The sequence below is a fragment of the Rhodamnia argentea genome, chromosome 5, assembly GCF_020921035.1.
Source record: "Rhodamnia argentea isolate NSW1041297 chromosome 5, ASM2092103v1, whole genome shotgun sequence".
Lineage (NCBI taxonomy): Eukaryota > Viridiplantae > Streptophyta > Magnoliopsida > Myrtales > Myrtaceae > Rhodamnia > Rhodamnia argentea.
Window position 1 is genome coordinate 24988202 of NC_063154.1, and position 14296 is coordinate 25002497.

Genomic DNA, 14296 nt, shown 5'->3' on the forward strand with positions numbered 1-14296 from the left:
ACATTCTTTTTACTTCTTCTCAATAACGTAGATAAAAATTTGTAATTTACAAACCGGCTGTGAATGATATGACACATGACCATTACTATGATATGCTTAATGTGTAGTTGAAGTTTTGTTAGCTTTGCCTATGTACACCCTTCTCCACCGATTTCAAATCCCGCTAAAAACCTCTACTTCACCGCCTCTGCCGGACCTTCCTTCCTGCTAAATTCTGCCACGATCATCATCTCCTTGTCTCGTGGTGATCAGAGACGTTACATGTCCATCACCAGGGGAGAGAGCTCAGAACCATGTCAGTTTTGTGGGACAGAAAATATCAAACACTCCAGAGACACTCGGCGTGTTGATCTTTGCCCCTTTTCCATACATATAAATGTCGAAACAATGAACTTGACCTAGCTATGACATGGCGCAAAAAGAAGAACATCATGCCGAGGGTATCAGCAAGAATTATGATCTTGGAAATAAAAATCTTAATTTCGAGTGTGAGTAATAATCCCCTATGCATAAGAAGTTATAACATCAATTTTTTTTTATTGAAACAAAAGTTACAGTTGATCATAGATCACAAGTCCGTATACGTGATTTCAATTTTCATGGTAACCGGAACAAGAACATTTTTGTCCAAACATATTTTCAATAAAAAAAAGAGCAAAATTTATAAAAATTAAAATCCCAATTCTTTCCCTACCCTCGGGTCTCAACCCACTTCAGAAACGAAATGGATGATGAGATCTGAATGGAGTGCTGCCTAAGTTAGGACCCATGGGCACCGGCAGAGTGTGACTGGGCGGTGGTGCCCGACCGGTAGAGGTGGCAAGTGACCAGGTGGTGGCGAGGGCCTGCGAAGGATGATGGATTTTAATTGAATCTAAGGATGTGTTTGTTTTAGGGAAAATGTTTTCTCGGTTTTCCGGACTTTCACCCGTTTGGTTATGGGAAAATGATTCGGTCAACGGAAAACACTTTTTGATTGATGGAAAGTTTATGTATAAAATCAGGAAAGTAAGGGTTTGTATAGTTATACTCCAGAAACGCGTATGGTAAAAAATTATTTCAAAAGTGTTCCGAGAACATTTGTGAGAAACAAAAAACACTTTTGGAGCAAAAATGAGAAACAAAAAAAATTATTTCTGGATTTTGGAACACTTTTTAGAAATAACTCGAGGGCGAGCTTGTACAAGCCTCCACCGCCCAGCATCGTCGGCGAGGAGTTGAAATGGCCGCCGCTACCCGCTACCGCCAATCGCTGCCCGCCGCCGCCGATCCCCAGCCGACCGCCACCGCCCGCTGCCGGTTGCTGATTCTCCCTTTTGGTGAAAAAAGTATTTTTTTTTTGTACTCGCCAAACGCGTTTCTGTTCTCGAAAATCATAGCCGAGAATAGAAATACAAAAAAAATGTTTCTATTCCAAATATATTCCCAGGAACAGAAACGTTACCATACACAGCCTAACACTCTAGAAACGCATATGGTAAAAAATTGTTCCAAAAGTGTTTCGAGAACACTTTTGAGAAATAAAAGCACTTTTAGAGCAAAAATAAGAAACAAGAAAAACTTATTTCTGGATTTTGGAACACTTTATAGAAATAACTCGAGGGCGAGCTTATGCAAGCCGCCATCGCCCACCATCGTCGACAAGGAGTTGAAGCGGCCGCCGCCGCCCGTCACCGACCGTCGGTTGCCGGCCGTCCGCCATGGCCTGCCGCCGTTGCCCGCCACCCCCACGCAGCCCGCTGCCGGTCGCCGGCCGCCACCACCGCCCCCGCCGGCCTCCGCCGCCGTCCGCCGCTAGCTACCGATTGCAAATCCTTCCTTTTGGTGAAAAAAGTATTTTTTTTTTTTTGTACTTGCCAAACGCATTTATGCTCTTGAAAGTCGTAGTTGGGAACAGAAACACAAAAAAAGTGTTTATGTTACAAATATGTTCTCGGGAACATAAACGTTATCATACAAACCATAAATTCCCCAATCTAAAGAGGTGAAAACCCTTTCTGAAATTGCTCCTCATTATTTTTTAATATTTTAATATTTTCTTGGTACTTTTTTGTTTTTCTTTTCTTTTCTTCCCTTGCCACGACTGGTTGGCAATGGCCACTGCCAAGCCTCAAGGCCATCGGCCGAGCTTGCCCAATCTCGACGAGCCTCACCCAAGGCTGATTAGAGAGGCCTTTAGGATTTTACCTCCTGTCGATTCTTTTTTTTTTCCCATAGAAGTCTTCCTTCCCATTTGTGTAGGAGACTTCTATGGATAACAATCAATACAGTCTTCAATGTGTATATCAAACCTACAAGGACCATTGCATGAGATCTTCCAAACACACAAGTCGCAAGCTCGTTCGTCCCTCTTTTACTTACATATGCCAAACTGGTGAAATTGACCTGGCCATGAAAATTAACAAACGAACGACTTCTTCCCAAACAAATGAGTTTAAATCTGATTCTCCAAATGATCTTTACTTACTGGACTCCAAGATTGTCTTGCTTGGATTTGCAATGCACTTTTAGAATAGTGTTAACTGGCAAATTATTAAACATCTCAAATTATGTCTTGCTCCAAACAGGCTTCCATGGATAACAATCAGTATAGTCTTCGGTGTGTATATCAAACCTATAAGGACCCTTGGGTGAGATCTTCCAAACGCATAGATCGCAAAATCTTTTATCCCTCTTTTGCTTATGTACGTCAAACCGGTGAAATTGACCAAGCCACCAAAAAGTCATGAATGAACTTCTTCCCAAACAAATAGGTTTTGAATCTAAATCCCCAGATGGTTGCTACGTATTGGATTCGAAGTTCATCTTGTTTGGATTTGCAATGCATTGTTAGAGTAGTGTTAACCGGCAAATTGTTAAACATCTCAACATATTTTTTGCTCCAAACAAGCTTACATGGATAACTATCAGTATAGTCTCAGGTGTGTATATCAAACCTACCATGACCATTGGGCGAGATCTTTGAAACACACAGGTCGCAAAGCTCTTTCATTGCTCTGTTGCTTATATATGTCAAACCAGTTAAATTGACCCGGTCATAAACAAATGGGTTTTAAATCTGGATCCTTGTATGGTCGTTAGGTATTGGACTCTGAAATTGTCTTGCTTGGATTTGCAATGCATTTTTTGAGTAGTGTTAACCAGCAAATTATTAAACATCTCAACATGTCTTGCTCCGAATAGGCTTCCATGGATAACAATCAATATAGTCTCTGATGTATATATGAAACCTACACGAGCCACTAGGTGAGATCTTCCAAATACAGGTTGCAAGCTCTTCCTTCCCTCTTTTGACTGGATAAATCAAGTTGGAGAAACTGATTCGAGCATGAAAAGTCGCCAACGAACCCCTTCCTCCCAAACAAATGTATTTCAAATCCTAATCCCCATATGCTCGTTACATATTGGACTCCGAGATCACCGTGCTTGGATTGCAATGCACTATGCTGTTGACACATAGAGGTCTGACTTGCATTTAATGAAAATTAGGGATCAAATCCATGGATAATGACAGGATTTCACTCGTAAACAGAAAATATCAATACTGCATAGTCTTGCATTCCCATTCTTCACTGCGTTCTTCATCATGTTAATGTGAAACATATTTGTTTAGAAATAGCGTGTCACCATCCTATTTGAGCAAATGCGGTATTGTGAACGTCGTTTAAATTGGGCTCTAAATTCATTGAAATTTCAGAGTCTAGCCCACTTGAGCCCGGCCCCCCTGAGGAATTTAACCTCACGCCCCTTTCCCTACCCTAGCCGAAATTTACATGTGCAATGTGTGGTGTTCTAAATTGGAAACGAAACAAATCAATATCAAGGGTAATCGAAAGAAAATTTTGGCCAAGGCAAGGGGATAAAGGAAATTTTCAGCCAAAGGATACTAATGAGAATACCGGAATGGAGGATACCGGAAGTCGTCAACTTGCCTTACATATATAACCTTTTCTTTTTGTTTCCTTTCACTCTGGAATCGGAATTCCCATTTTACCTTTTACAGTTTTCCTATTTTACATTGGGATCAGATTTTACATATAAGATCAGCTCCAAATAAAGTACAATATCTTGTGCATTGATTGGTTAAAGGAGCAACAGTGCAATCTACACCCCCACAATTTCTCAAGGAAATCAGATAACTTTTTTGTCCGGTTTCTTGGAAAATCAAAATCCCACTCGTTGGGATTTCATTCCCATGAATCTTTTTTTTTTTTTCCTAAAAGGACCTAGAAATATTAATGATAAAAATTTAGATAATCACAAATATGAAATTATATTTAGTTATTTTTTAGATAAAAAAGTATACTTTCACTATATTAAATGATATTTAGTATAGTAGTGATACATTTTAGGGTGATTTATCTTTTATTTTGTTTACATCAATCTTCAATCACATTTTAAGGAATTATACTTTCATTACTATTTTTCCTTTTATACAAGTTTAAAAATCTGGCGTTAAATATAGCTTTTTTATATAAACATTATAAAATGTATGAATTTATAAGAGTTAAACTGTACATTTATTTAATTGACGTGTACATGATCAGAAAAAATTGAAAGAATTGATAGTCCACAATTTACTTTTCTCATTTATCAATTCTTAGATATCATTATTCCTTTTCTCTAAAATTGTGTGACGTGAAATAGAACACATTTGAAACTAGCGTTGGACATTTAAAGGACTTGGCTAGCACTTGATATTTACGGTTGTATTTCAAGAATTTACAAATAGATTTTCACTTGTTGAAACTAATCCTTCTGTCGCCCATCCTAAGCAAAACAAAATTTGTGGTCCTGTTAGCCAATCTAAAAATTAATAAATAAAAATAAATTAATTGGAGAAATTTCTAAAAAGTTGGGGAGACGTTTTCTAAGATAAGCTGAAAAAAACAACGAAAGCTTTGTCACTACCAACTCTCTAAAGGTTTAAACGTCTCATCTCAATCACTACCTGAACATTCAATGGACATCATACTCATTTGATTGTCATTTTTTTCTGGTCTTGTTTTACCCTTTACCGTAATTGTTATCAATATCTTGTATAAATTTCAACCTATGATTCGATTTGATTCGAGATTTAAATAATGCCTATCTTTGAAGAGAACCTATGTAATGCCGTATCTTAACATATCTATCAATTCGCCATTTCTAACGTTTCAAAGTGGATTTTACAAGTTTTTTAATTATGATATTGTTCCTATCAAATGTGTAGGTTCCGTTCTATTTCATGGTGCATTACCATCTTCTTTTTACATCTTCTCAACAATGTAGATAACGATTTGTAATTTACAAACCCGCTGTGAATGAACATGGCACATGAAGAACGGTTCTTGTCTACCCTCTAACCATTTTACCTATTGATTCATATATGTGCTGGATCCCTCCTTAGTATTCCCTTTAATCTGTGGCCGGTACTTGGCCATTGCCAGCGATGGTCTCGCGGCCCTGCTAATCACAGGCAAAGTTTGCTCTCGCCGGATTTGGTGAGGGCTCAAACCTCACGGCCAGAGCAAGGGCTCGACCCCCGCGGCCTGGCAAGGGCAGCCTCGTCAGATCCGGAAGCTGTGATGGAGGCAACCACATCGGAGCCCCAGGGGACTTCAATGATGCAAGGATTGGGGGAGCACTCGGGGTCGCATGTGATGATGATGACGAGGGGCTTGCGCTTGTTCTTGGAACCGGGAGGGGCGACGGACGACCTATGGAGGGAGGTGAAGACATTGAAGCCGCAAGGCACCTCGAAAATGCAGGGGGTGAGGGAGGGCTCATGGCTAGCCGCGAGCGCCGTCCATGGTTGCCCACCGCCACCACCATCTCCATCAACTTGGGAAAATGTCAATATTGAGCCCACCTGTTAGAGCCCACACCAACCCCCCTCCTCGCTCCCCAAAGACAGTATTCATTCTAATTGCACTGCTCTGGCCATATTTTGTGCAGATTAAGTCTGTCTATGTTCATAAAAGGACATGAGAGTGCAAATCTCTCGGTCAAGAACAACAAAAGCTGGCGAAGAACAAGACGAAAGAGGAGATTCTCTGATTGGCAAAAGTTTGTTTCTTATCTCGAACTTCGCAACATCTAAGGATCTAACCAGAAAAAGTGAACAGCAGAATGTCGATTTTTTAATAGATAAAGGGGCCCCAAAAGAGGATAGGCAATTTCTCCTTACATGGGTTTCCCAAGCATTCCTCGTTTCGTTATCACTACTTTCCTTGCTGCTCATATCCGGCATATCGGCAAGCTAGGCATGAATTGACCAATATAAAAACTTAAACTGTTAAATAAAAGCATTGTATAATATTTAAATATTATATCACTCTCTCTCATGCTAGATTTGCTTAGAACCTTGATACCATGTGAGATTTTTTCGGAGCATAATCAATTGTTTTGAAAACTTAAGCTGTTAGATAAAAATATAATACAATATTTAAATATTACATTAATAAATGTCAAAGAACGAAAGACCAATCCTTAGGTCAAAGGTCTTTCGTCCACGACTATTTTCAATGGAACAGACTCTTCCTGTCTTGACGACTCGACTACTTTCATCCTCTTATGTTGGAGTATCTCGAGTTGGCTCGACAGTCTCTTCAACACAAATTCAAAAACTATCTTTCCCCTAACTCCGGGTATCTTTCGGTACCTGTCTACCACATACAGCCCATCGTACGTAAAGGTGTGACCCATATCTTTACGGATCACTCTCACCGGCTGGTTTCTCTTCATGCTATTCACTAGGGCTAAATTCCCCCGAGTAAGACTCTGATCTTCGGCCCTCTTGTCGTAACTAAGCGTTCCACCTTGGCCCAAATAAACCAGCTCATTTGGATTTGTCGGATCATCTGTATAATCCCGGGAGGCGACAATGCTTGTGGCTAGGACGTCCTGGTGAGATCCCATGTAATCGATGCCGCCCTGTGGAGGGCGATGGAGTCCAACAACAGCTAATTCCATCCTGTATCGGAACTGGTCTCCCACTTCCACTCCTGGAACTTCTCCGATAAATCGAGTTGTGCCGTGGACATATCCAACTCGTTTCTTGACTTCTCTCGCGGCATAAAGGTCTATCCTTCTCATGAAGATGCTCTCTTTATCCGCTTTTGTTTTTTCCAAAAAAAGCTCCCGGATAATCTCTCTGTATAGTGCTAGAGTTGACATCACTCTCACTCTGGCTGGCTCATGTCTGTCCGGAGACTTACGCTTAGGACCTTTGTCCCTCGCGACAGAGGTCTCCGGCTCTTTGGGGAATATTTGGACATCGTCGTTGACCATGCCGCAGTGGTGGCAAATGAATTTCTCAAATTCGTCGGGAACGAATTCTCGAGGCGACAAGGCCTTCTCTGGGAGAGAATCACCATTCATGTTCTTGATCAATGGCTCACGGATACAAGCACTACAACCCACGGATAGAAGCTTTCTTATAGCTCCGCAAAATTTTCAGTGTGGGGCTCGGCGTGAATTCCTGAGGTGCGGTCGTGTTCGCGTGGGGTTCCGAGTGAATTCCTGACGAAATGTACGAAGCTCATTCACCTTCTCTCTCTCCAGCTAACTTTCTGTTCTTCTTGCTGGCTGAGCCAGATCACCCTTTCCGTTTTACATGCGAACGTGTGGTCGTGTTCTTTTGTAGAGTTGGTCATATTTAAAATATTCGGCCCACCTGTCAAAGCCTACACCAACCCTCCCTCCTCGCTCCCCAAAGACAGGAATCTTTCTGACCGTCGGCATCGCTGGTCGGGCCAGACTTTTATGTAGATTAAATCTGCTTTCAGTTATCTCCTTGATCTCCTATCTTTGTCGCCTTCCCTATATCCACGTTCATAAAAGCACATGAGAGCGCAAATCTCTCGCTCAAGAACAACAAATGCCAGAGAAGAATAAGAAGAAGAGGAGATTCTGTGATTGCCGAAATTCTGTTTCTTATCTCGAGCGTGAGAATTTTTGTGTAAATAATGATGAAATTACAACTTTGCTCAATTAATTAATGGAATGTATCCACTTTCCACAATTAAAAATTTGTTCACGCATCGCCACTCATAGAGGAACTTATCACGCTTCAGTTTTCTCGGACAAATAAGTTAGGACGGCGCAATGCATCGAACGGGAGTGCATGCGCATGGTGACACGGTCCACGGGTCTGTGATGGAGAAAAACGACTAGCATTAAAAAAAAAAAAAAAGAGGGGGAAATTAAATACTAATTCGCATGCGTTCAATGTATTGCATAAAGTGGACCACCTTGGAAAACTAGAACAAAGCATCATCGACGTACACTCTTAGTTGTGGTAAATGTGACACGAGTGTACTGGTTTGGAAGTTTTTATGAAACAAAAATTAGTTTAGAGTTAATATGCCACAAGTGTACCGATTTGGAGTTTTTGGTAGTATTAGCCATATTAAATATACAATACTATTATATGATATTGATTTTCTACCATGCATAAGAAAACATGCTATATCGGTTATCATATGAAAAGAAAATTAAGTAAAATACTTAAAAACTGTAAAATTTGTTCACATCGGCTTTGAATGTGCCACGTAGAATTGCCGGTGTCCATGTCAATGATTTTCGGCCAGAAATATTTTGGTGGACTACATTAGCAAATCATCAAAAGATTTAGAATTCAATTGATACAATTTTTGACTCAAAAAGTTGGTAGAATTGAAAAGTTTAGGTTGAATTGGCACAGGTGTAATAAGCTTATATGATTTTTTTTTATACTTTTCCTATGAAGAATCTATTAGTACACGGTAACTTAAACACAACATGATGTGTATGGCCAGATTGATTTTGTACCTTACTTTCTTAATATAAATGTTAGTAGAATATGTATTGACTTATTTTCATTCTAAAACATCTTAAACTTTCACAACGTACAAATATCCGAACATAAATTCCCATATACTTTTGGCATACTTTTTTCGAAATATGAATGGTATTTCAAATGTTGGAGGGAAATATGAAAAAATATCTTTCACTTTTGCTCAATCAAGAACAAAAGGGCCCTAAACTTTATTTCCAAAAAATAAGATCATCGCATATCATTTGAAAAGTGAGAAAGTACAAAGGCAACTGGATTTATGAGTATGACTTAGGCTCTGTCTTGTTAGCAGGAAACGACTTTCAAGAAAATATTTTTTTTTTTATTTTTTGGCATTTGGTTCACGTAAAATAAGATAATCAAGCAAAATATTTTTCACCCATGGAAAAAACTCCTTTAAAAGTGAGGAAAATATTTTCCTCTTTTTATATTCTTCCTCCTCTCTTTCACATTTCCCATATTTTTAACAGTTTCTTACTTTATTTTCATTATTCATTTCTTTTTTAAAAAATTTAATTGTTCTTTTTTTCTTTTTTTCTTTTTTCTTTTTTCTTTTTAAATTTTTCTTTTTTTATTTTCTTTTTTTTTCTATTCCCTTCTTCTTTGACTAGTCACCAGCCATGGCCATGGACGATGACCGGCCACAGGTGAGGCATTGCCGGCCTCGAACGAGGCCTAGCGAGCTGTTACCGGCTTCGCCGGCGAGTTTGAGCCTCACGGTCAGTTGCCGGTTGCCGTCGTGGTTGGCGACCCGTAGAAAACATGAATAGAAAAAAAAACGTAAAGAATTAAAAATAGTTAAATATTTGATTTTTTAAAAAATAAAAATAAACAAATTATTAAAATAAGTGCATGGAGAAAAATCAAATCGGATTTTTCATACCAAAAAACAGAAAAGAAAGGACGCGGAGAAAAGCACTCTGGACAAAGTCTTTGTGAGAAGAAAAGAAAAACGAAAAAGCAAATATACTTTAGGAGTGCAGCCGGCCCTACTTCCTTCCGTGTGTTTTTATTGGAAAGGAAAGAAGCCAAACATAGGACTCTTTGAGGGACGCACGACGAAGAGACCGAATACACGAATTTGCGCCATGAGTTTTTTTGTAACCAAAACTCTATTTCTCCATTATAGTAAATTATTTGCTATTGGCTCTTTCCTTGAATGTAGATATCGATATTTGAATGAAATCGCGTAAATTTTTTATGTCCTTTAATATTCCTTTTTTTTTTCTCTAATTATCTGGCCTTGACACAAATTGCAAGGTCTTCATTAGTTTTCGCATATTAATTACAATATATATATATATATATATATTTACGTTCAAATGGAAGCCTAGTAAAGGACAAATGATTATTCGATGGATACACAGACAAAGAGCGCAAAATGGACGGAGTTTACGTTGGAAAATGCTGTTATCATGATTCGCGCAACCGTCAAAATGTGAGCATTGCCTAAAAGTCTTTGGGAGAAAATCGAGAACTAACGTAGGCATCGGTTGTTCTATACGGCATAATCGACACTAACATGAACATTTTTAATGATATTTTAATATTTTTGAATTTTATGATTTTTTTATTTTTTTCCCTTTTCCTTTTTTTTCCCTTGATTTTGACTAAGGGTCAGGTGAAAGCTAAAGTTGCGGCCCTCGCTGTGGCCAACCAAGGGCTTGGCCGGCCAAAACAAGGGCACGCGAGCTCTCGCCCAAGCCCTCAATGGCCACAGCAAGGGCATCAGGTAAGGGCTGTCAAGCCCTCGTTGGCCTCACCCAAAAATCGGAAGAAAAGCACCAAAAAGGTTTGGGACTGAATTGATTGAAAGTTCAATAGATTTAGCACTTTTTTTGGTAATTTTTCCTTGGTTATTACAATGATCATGGCGCACATGAAGCCAATGCGCATGCTCTGTCAGATCTTATGATTTTTATGTGGGACTTGCCTCATCTAACGGTGTATATGAATTGGGCTCGCAAGAGCGCGTGGACCCGCGAGGACAAAATATTGAATGGATTGACTTCCAAACGACACTTGCAACCAACCATGCCGACAGAGCAAATCCGCCACCTCCACAGGACGTTGACACCTCCTTAAGGACGATATAAACTATTTTTTCTAAATGATGAACATGTACATACATTATAACAATGAATATTAAATGAATCGTAAATGGATCATAAATTGATTTACAACTTACTTAAATCTAACTTAATTACCTCTATGACTCTCTCTTCATTCTCTCTCGCTCTTACTCGATCTCGCGCTTGCTCTCTCTGTACTCCATGAGTTTTTCCGCATTGAATTAAATATGAAAGGCTGTTGTTTGGTCGATCAGACATTTTTACCAAATAGAATAAAGTCCAATAGTACAATGATAGGATAGGATTTGAAATATCCTATGCAGTGTTTGGTAATTTCTGGATATAATATAGATTCAAATAAACATTATCCGAAATCAGAGTTTGGATCCTCTCTCTTTCTCTCATGATCGGTGGTGAAGGAAGATGAGACACCACAGATCATCATCTTTATCCTCCAGCAACGACGTGTCCAAGGAACTTTATCTTGCTAATGATTAGTTGTCCTAGGCCTCTCCAAAGGAAGAATAAAAACTGTCAACCAAGTAGTTGAGGGATATTCTTATTCTCAGCTTCAAACTACATTGGAACAAGCAAAGATAGATACTAACTAATCCTTTGATTAAAAAAAAATTAAGGTCGATAGACTCATTTTTTTTTTTTTTCTTAATTCATGCATTTACTTTTCTATATTGTGTATAACTCATATTTTCGCCGATCTTGTCTAGTTAAGTTTGAAGCAATTTGATTTAGAGGAAAGTACATAATCAAGGCCTAGTACTGATTTAGATAAACTGGAGACATTCGCTAGATAACTATTTATCTGTGGCGACAACAGACGTTTATTTGAGCAGCGACGTCATTTTCAAACGAAAACAACATAAATTTTTTTAAAATAGCAAAGTAACTTTAGTTAAGTTTATTTTCTTTTTGGTGGTCAAAAAGTTATGTTATTTGATAAGCAATGTCTATGGTAAGAGTTTTGGAACTCTCTCTTTGTGCAAACTTAAGCATTTATCATGTGATCAAAGAATGTTACACATGCTCCTTCCATGCCATGATAATGGACCCTCGTTCAAATTTGAAACCGGTCAACATTCCATGCACCTTCCGAATGTTCCAATGATATAATTTTTGTGTGAAATTATGACCAGCACTACGTGTTTGTAATTATGTGTCTTAAAGTTTGCGAACTTAGCAAAGCAGTGATTTCGTAAAGTGGTCCAATTGGGCACACTGGCCCAAACTGCGGGCATAAGATAAAAGCGCTACTTTGATTTGTTAAATTTAGCCTTTTTTACCTCATCCCTTATTGGGGATTAGGTAGGTATAAAAAAAAAATACAGTCAGGAACAAAAAGCGAGAAAGTACAAACTTTTCTCCGCATTTTCGTTTATCGTTATCGACCAGATTTTCAAAATAATCAGCGGAATTTAAATAAAATTTTTCTTGCTAACAAAGGAAAGACATTTTTTGTTAACCCATTGAGTATTCATCCAAAGTCTTTTCATTTGAGGATAAAGTTCCTAAACTTGGTTCACTTTAAGCCGATGAGATGTCCGCATTTGTTTCCTTGCTTATAAAAGCAAGCAAAAATCTCTCTATCAAAAGCAACCAAAGCCAGCGAAGAAGAAAGAGAGATTTTTGAGTTCATTAAGATGGCGGTTAGGTATCGCCGGCTCCGCTTTCTTCCCACCGACGATGAACTCTTTTTCCATTACTTGATGTCAAGGTTGCATTGAGAACCGTTGCCCGATCCGAACGTCATCCGCGATTACAACATGTAGGGTGGCCGCGATCCCTGGAAGATCTTTGGCAAAGATCGGGACGAGAAGTCATATGTTTTCACCATGCTGAAGAAGAAGAGCAAATCGAGAGTGGACAGGACTGCTGGCTCGAGTACTTGGAAGGGGGAACAGAGTTACAAAATCAAAGATTTGCAAGGTGAGGTAGTTGGCTACAAAAAACTCTTTACTTTCGAACCTCAAGCCAGCTTGACTGCTCGAGCGCGAAAGCCTACAAGGCCAATAATGCACACTTGATCATGTACGAGTACTCGAAGCATCCACACAGTATATGTGTTTCTTCCCCTTTTCTTTTAGGTTATTAATTATTCTAAATACACGGCCTTAATACTTTTGTATATGAATTCCTTGGACACGATATCCGTTCCATGTCAAGTTTGTCGATGTTGGACAATCTTTTATGTATAATGTGTTTACTTAATTATTGTATTATTTATGGATCCAAACTAGTTTGATCCAATTTAAAAGCACTGATATAATAGTGTTTACGATCCATCCACAATGTGGACCACGAAAAAAGGTTAGGGCATAAATAAATAAACAAATAAAGAGTTATTTTGATCAATCGGTTAATTGCTAAAAAGCGACAAATAACAATTTTCATTATGGTGTGATTGATCTAGAAAATGTGCTTTTGTCGTAACACCAATTTGACTCTCGCTGTAGATTGCATGTACATTTCAATTTGGCACAAATAGTCTCTCCTTTTTTCATACACGTATTTTTTGTTGTTTAATATTCTGTTTTCCCTTTTTTTCTCAAAAGAAACAATGATTTATTTTGTTTATATATATAATATGCAGGACACTGGAGTGTGTGTCTTATGCGTTATCAGCAACAAATACATGAGGAAGCAAGCACGAAGGTGTGTAGGAATCCGCATTGCCGAGTGCATCTTGAGGAAGAGCATCGACAAGCGAAGAAGGCACGCCCGTGCGCCGCGATGATCGCACAAATGCCGACGACATTCCTTCAGCCGCATCGCCTCCCTTAACTTCCGCCACCACTCAAGCTTGACCAACGGCTTCCCCGCCTTTCAACAACGATGAAGTCGTCGTTCCGCAAAACATTTGTGGCCCCACTTCCCTGGATTTTGCTGGTGACGCCAACCTCGATTCACATGTTGCAACGACGACAAAGGCCGTGCCAAAGGACATCAACTGCGCTGCTGATTTCCTGGCTTTTGGCGGCGTGAACGTTGGTTGACATTCCAGGACGAGCACGGCGGCAACCGTGCTCAACTGGGAATGGACGAATCAGTTGAAGAATATGGAATTCAGTCCGTTAGTCAAGTATCTCCTTTGTAAGGCCGTCAAGGATCGCGCTCGAGCTCTCCATGCAAGGAACGACCTCCAGGAGGAGTTCCAGCCGATTTGCCGACCTCCGGGAGAATTGATGATGTAAACTTTGATTATAGATTAAAGTGCTCGTGGTCTTCAAACTATTTAAGCCCTTCGTCTTCATTTTTTGTGCTGTTAACTTTGTCAAGAATGCCATTTGAGAAGCATCTTCTCCAACAGGAGCCCTTTTTCTTCTTCTTTTTATTCCTCGTAGTTATTTTTTTTTTTTTAGGTAGTGCTTGCATTTGTCATTTTTTTAGCTTG

The 14296-nt window shown here is 39.2% G+C and overlaps 1 protein-coding gene and 1 pseudogene across 1 annotated transcript; one reads left to right on the forward strand and one right to left on the reverse strand.

Moving 5' to 3' along the window:
- Positions 1-5491: 5491 nt before the first annotated feature.
- On the reverse strand, positions 5492-7362 carry LOC125315267 (YDG domain-containing protein At5g47150-like). The gene is made up of 2 exons (XM_048279719.1): positions 6544-7362; positions 5492-5851 (listed from the first exon to the last, which is right to left on the reverse strand). The coding sequence occupies exons 1-2, from the start codon at positions 7360-7362 to the stop codon at positions 5492-5494; spliced, it is 1179 nt and encodes a 392-aa protein (XP_048135676.1).
- Positions 7363-12545: 5183 nt separating this feature from the next.
- LOC125315268 lies at positions 12546-13898 on the forward strand (annotated as a pseudogene).
- Positions 13899-14296: the final 398 nt, after the last annotated feature.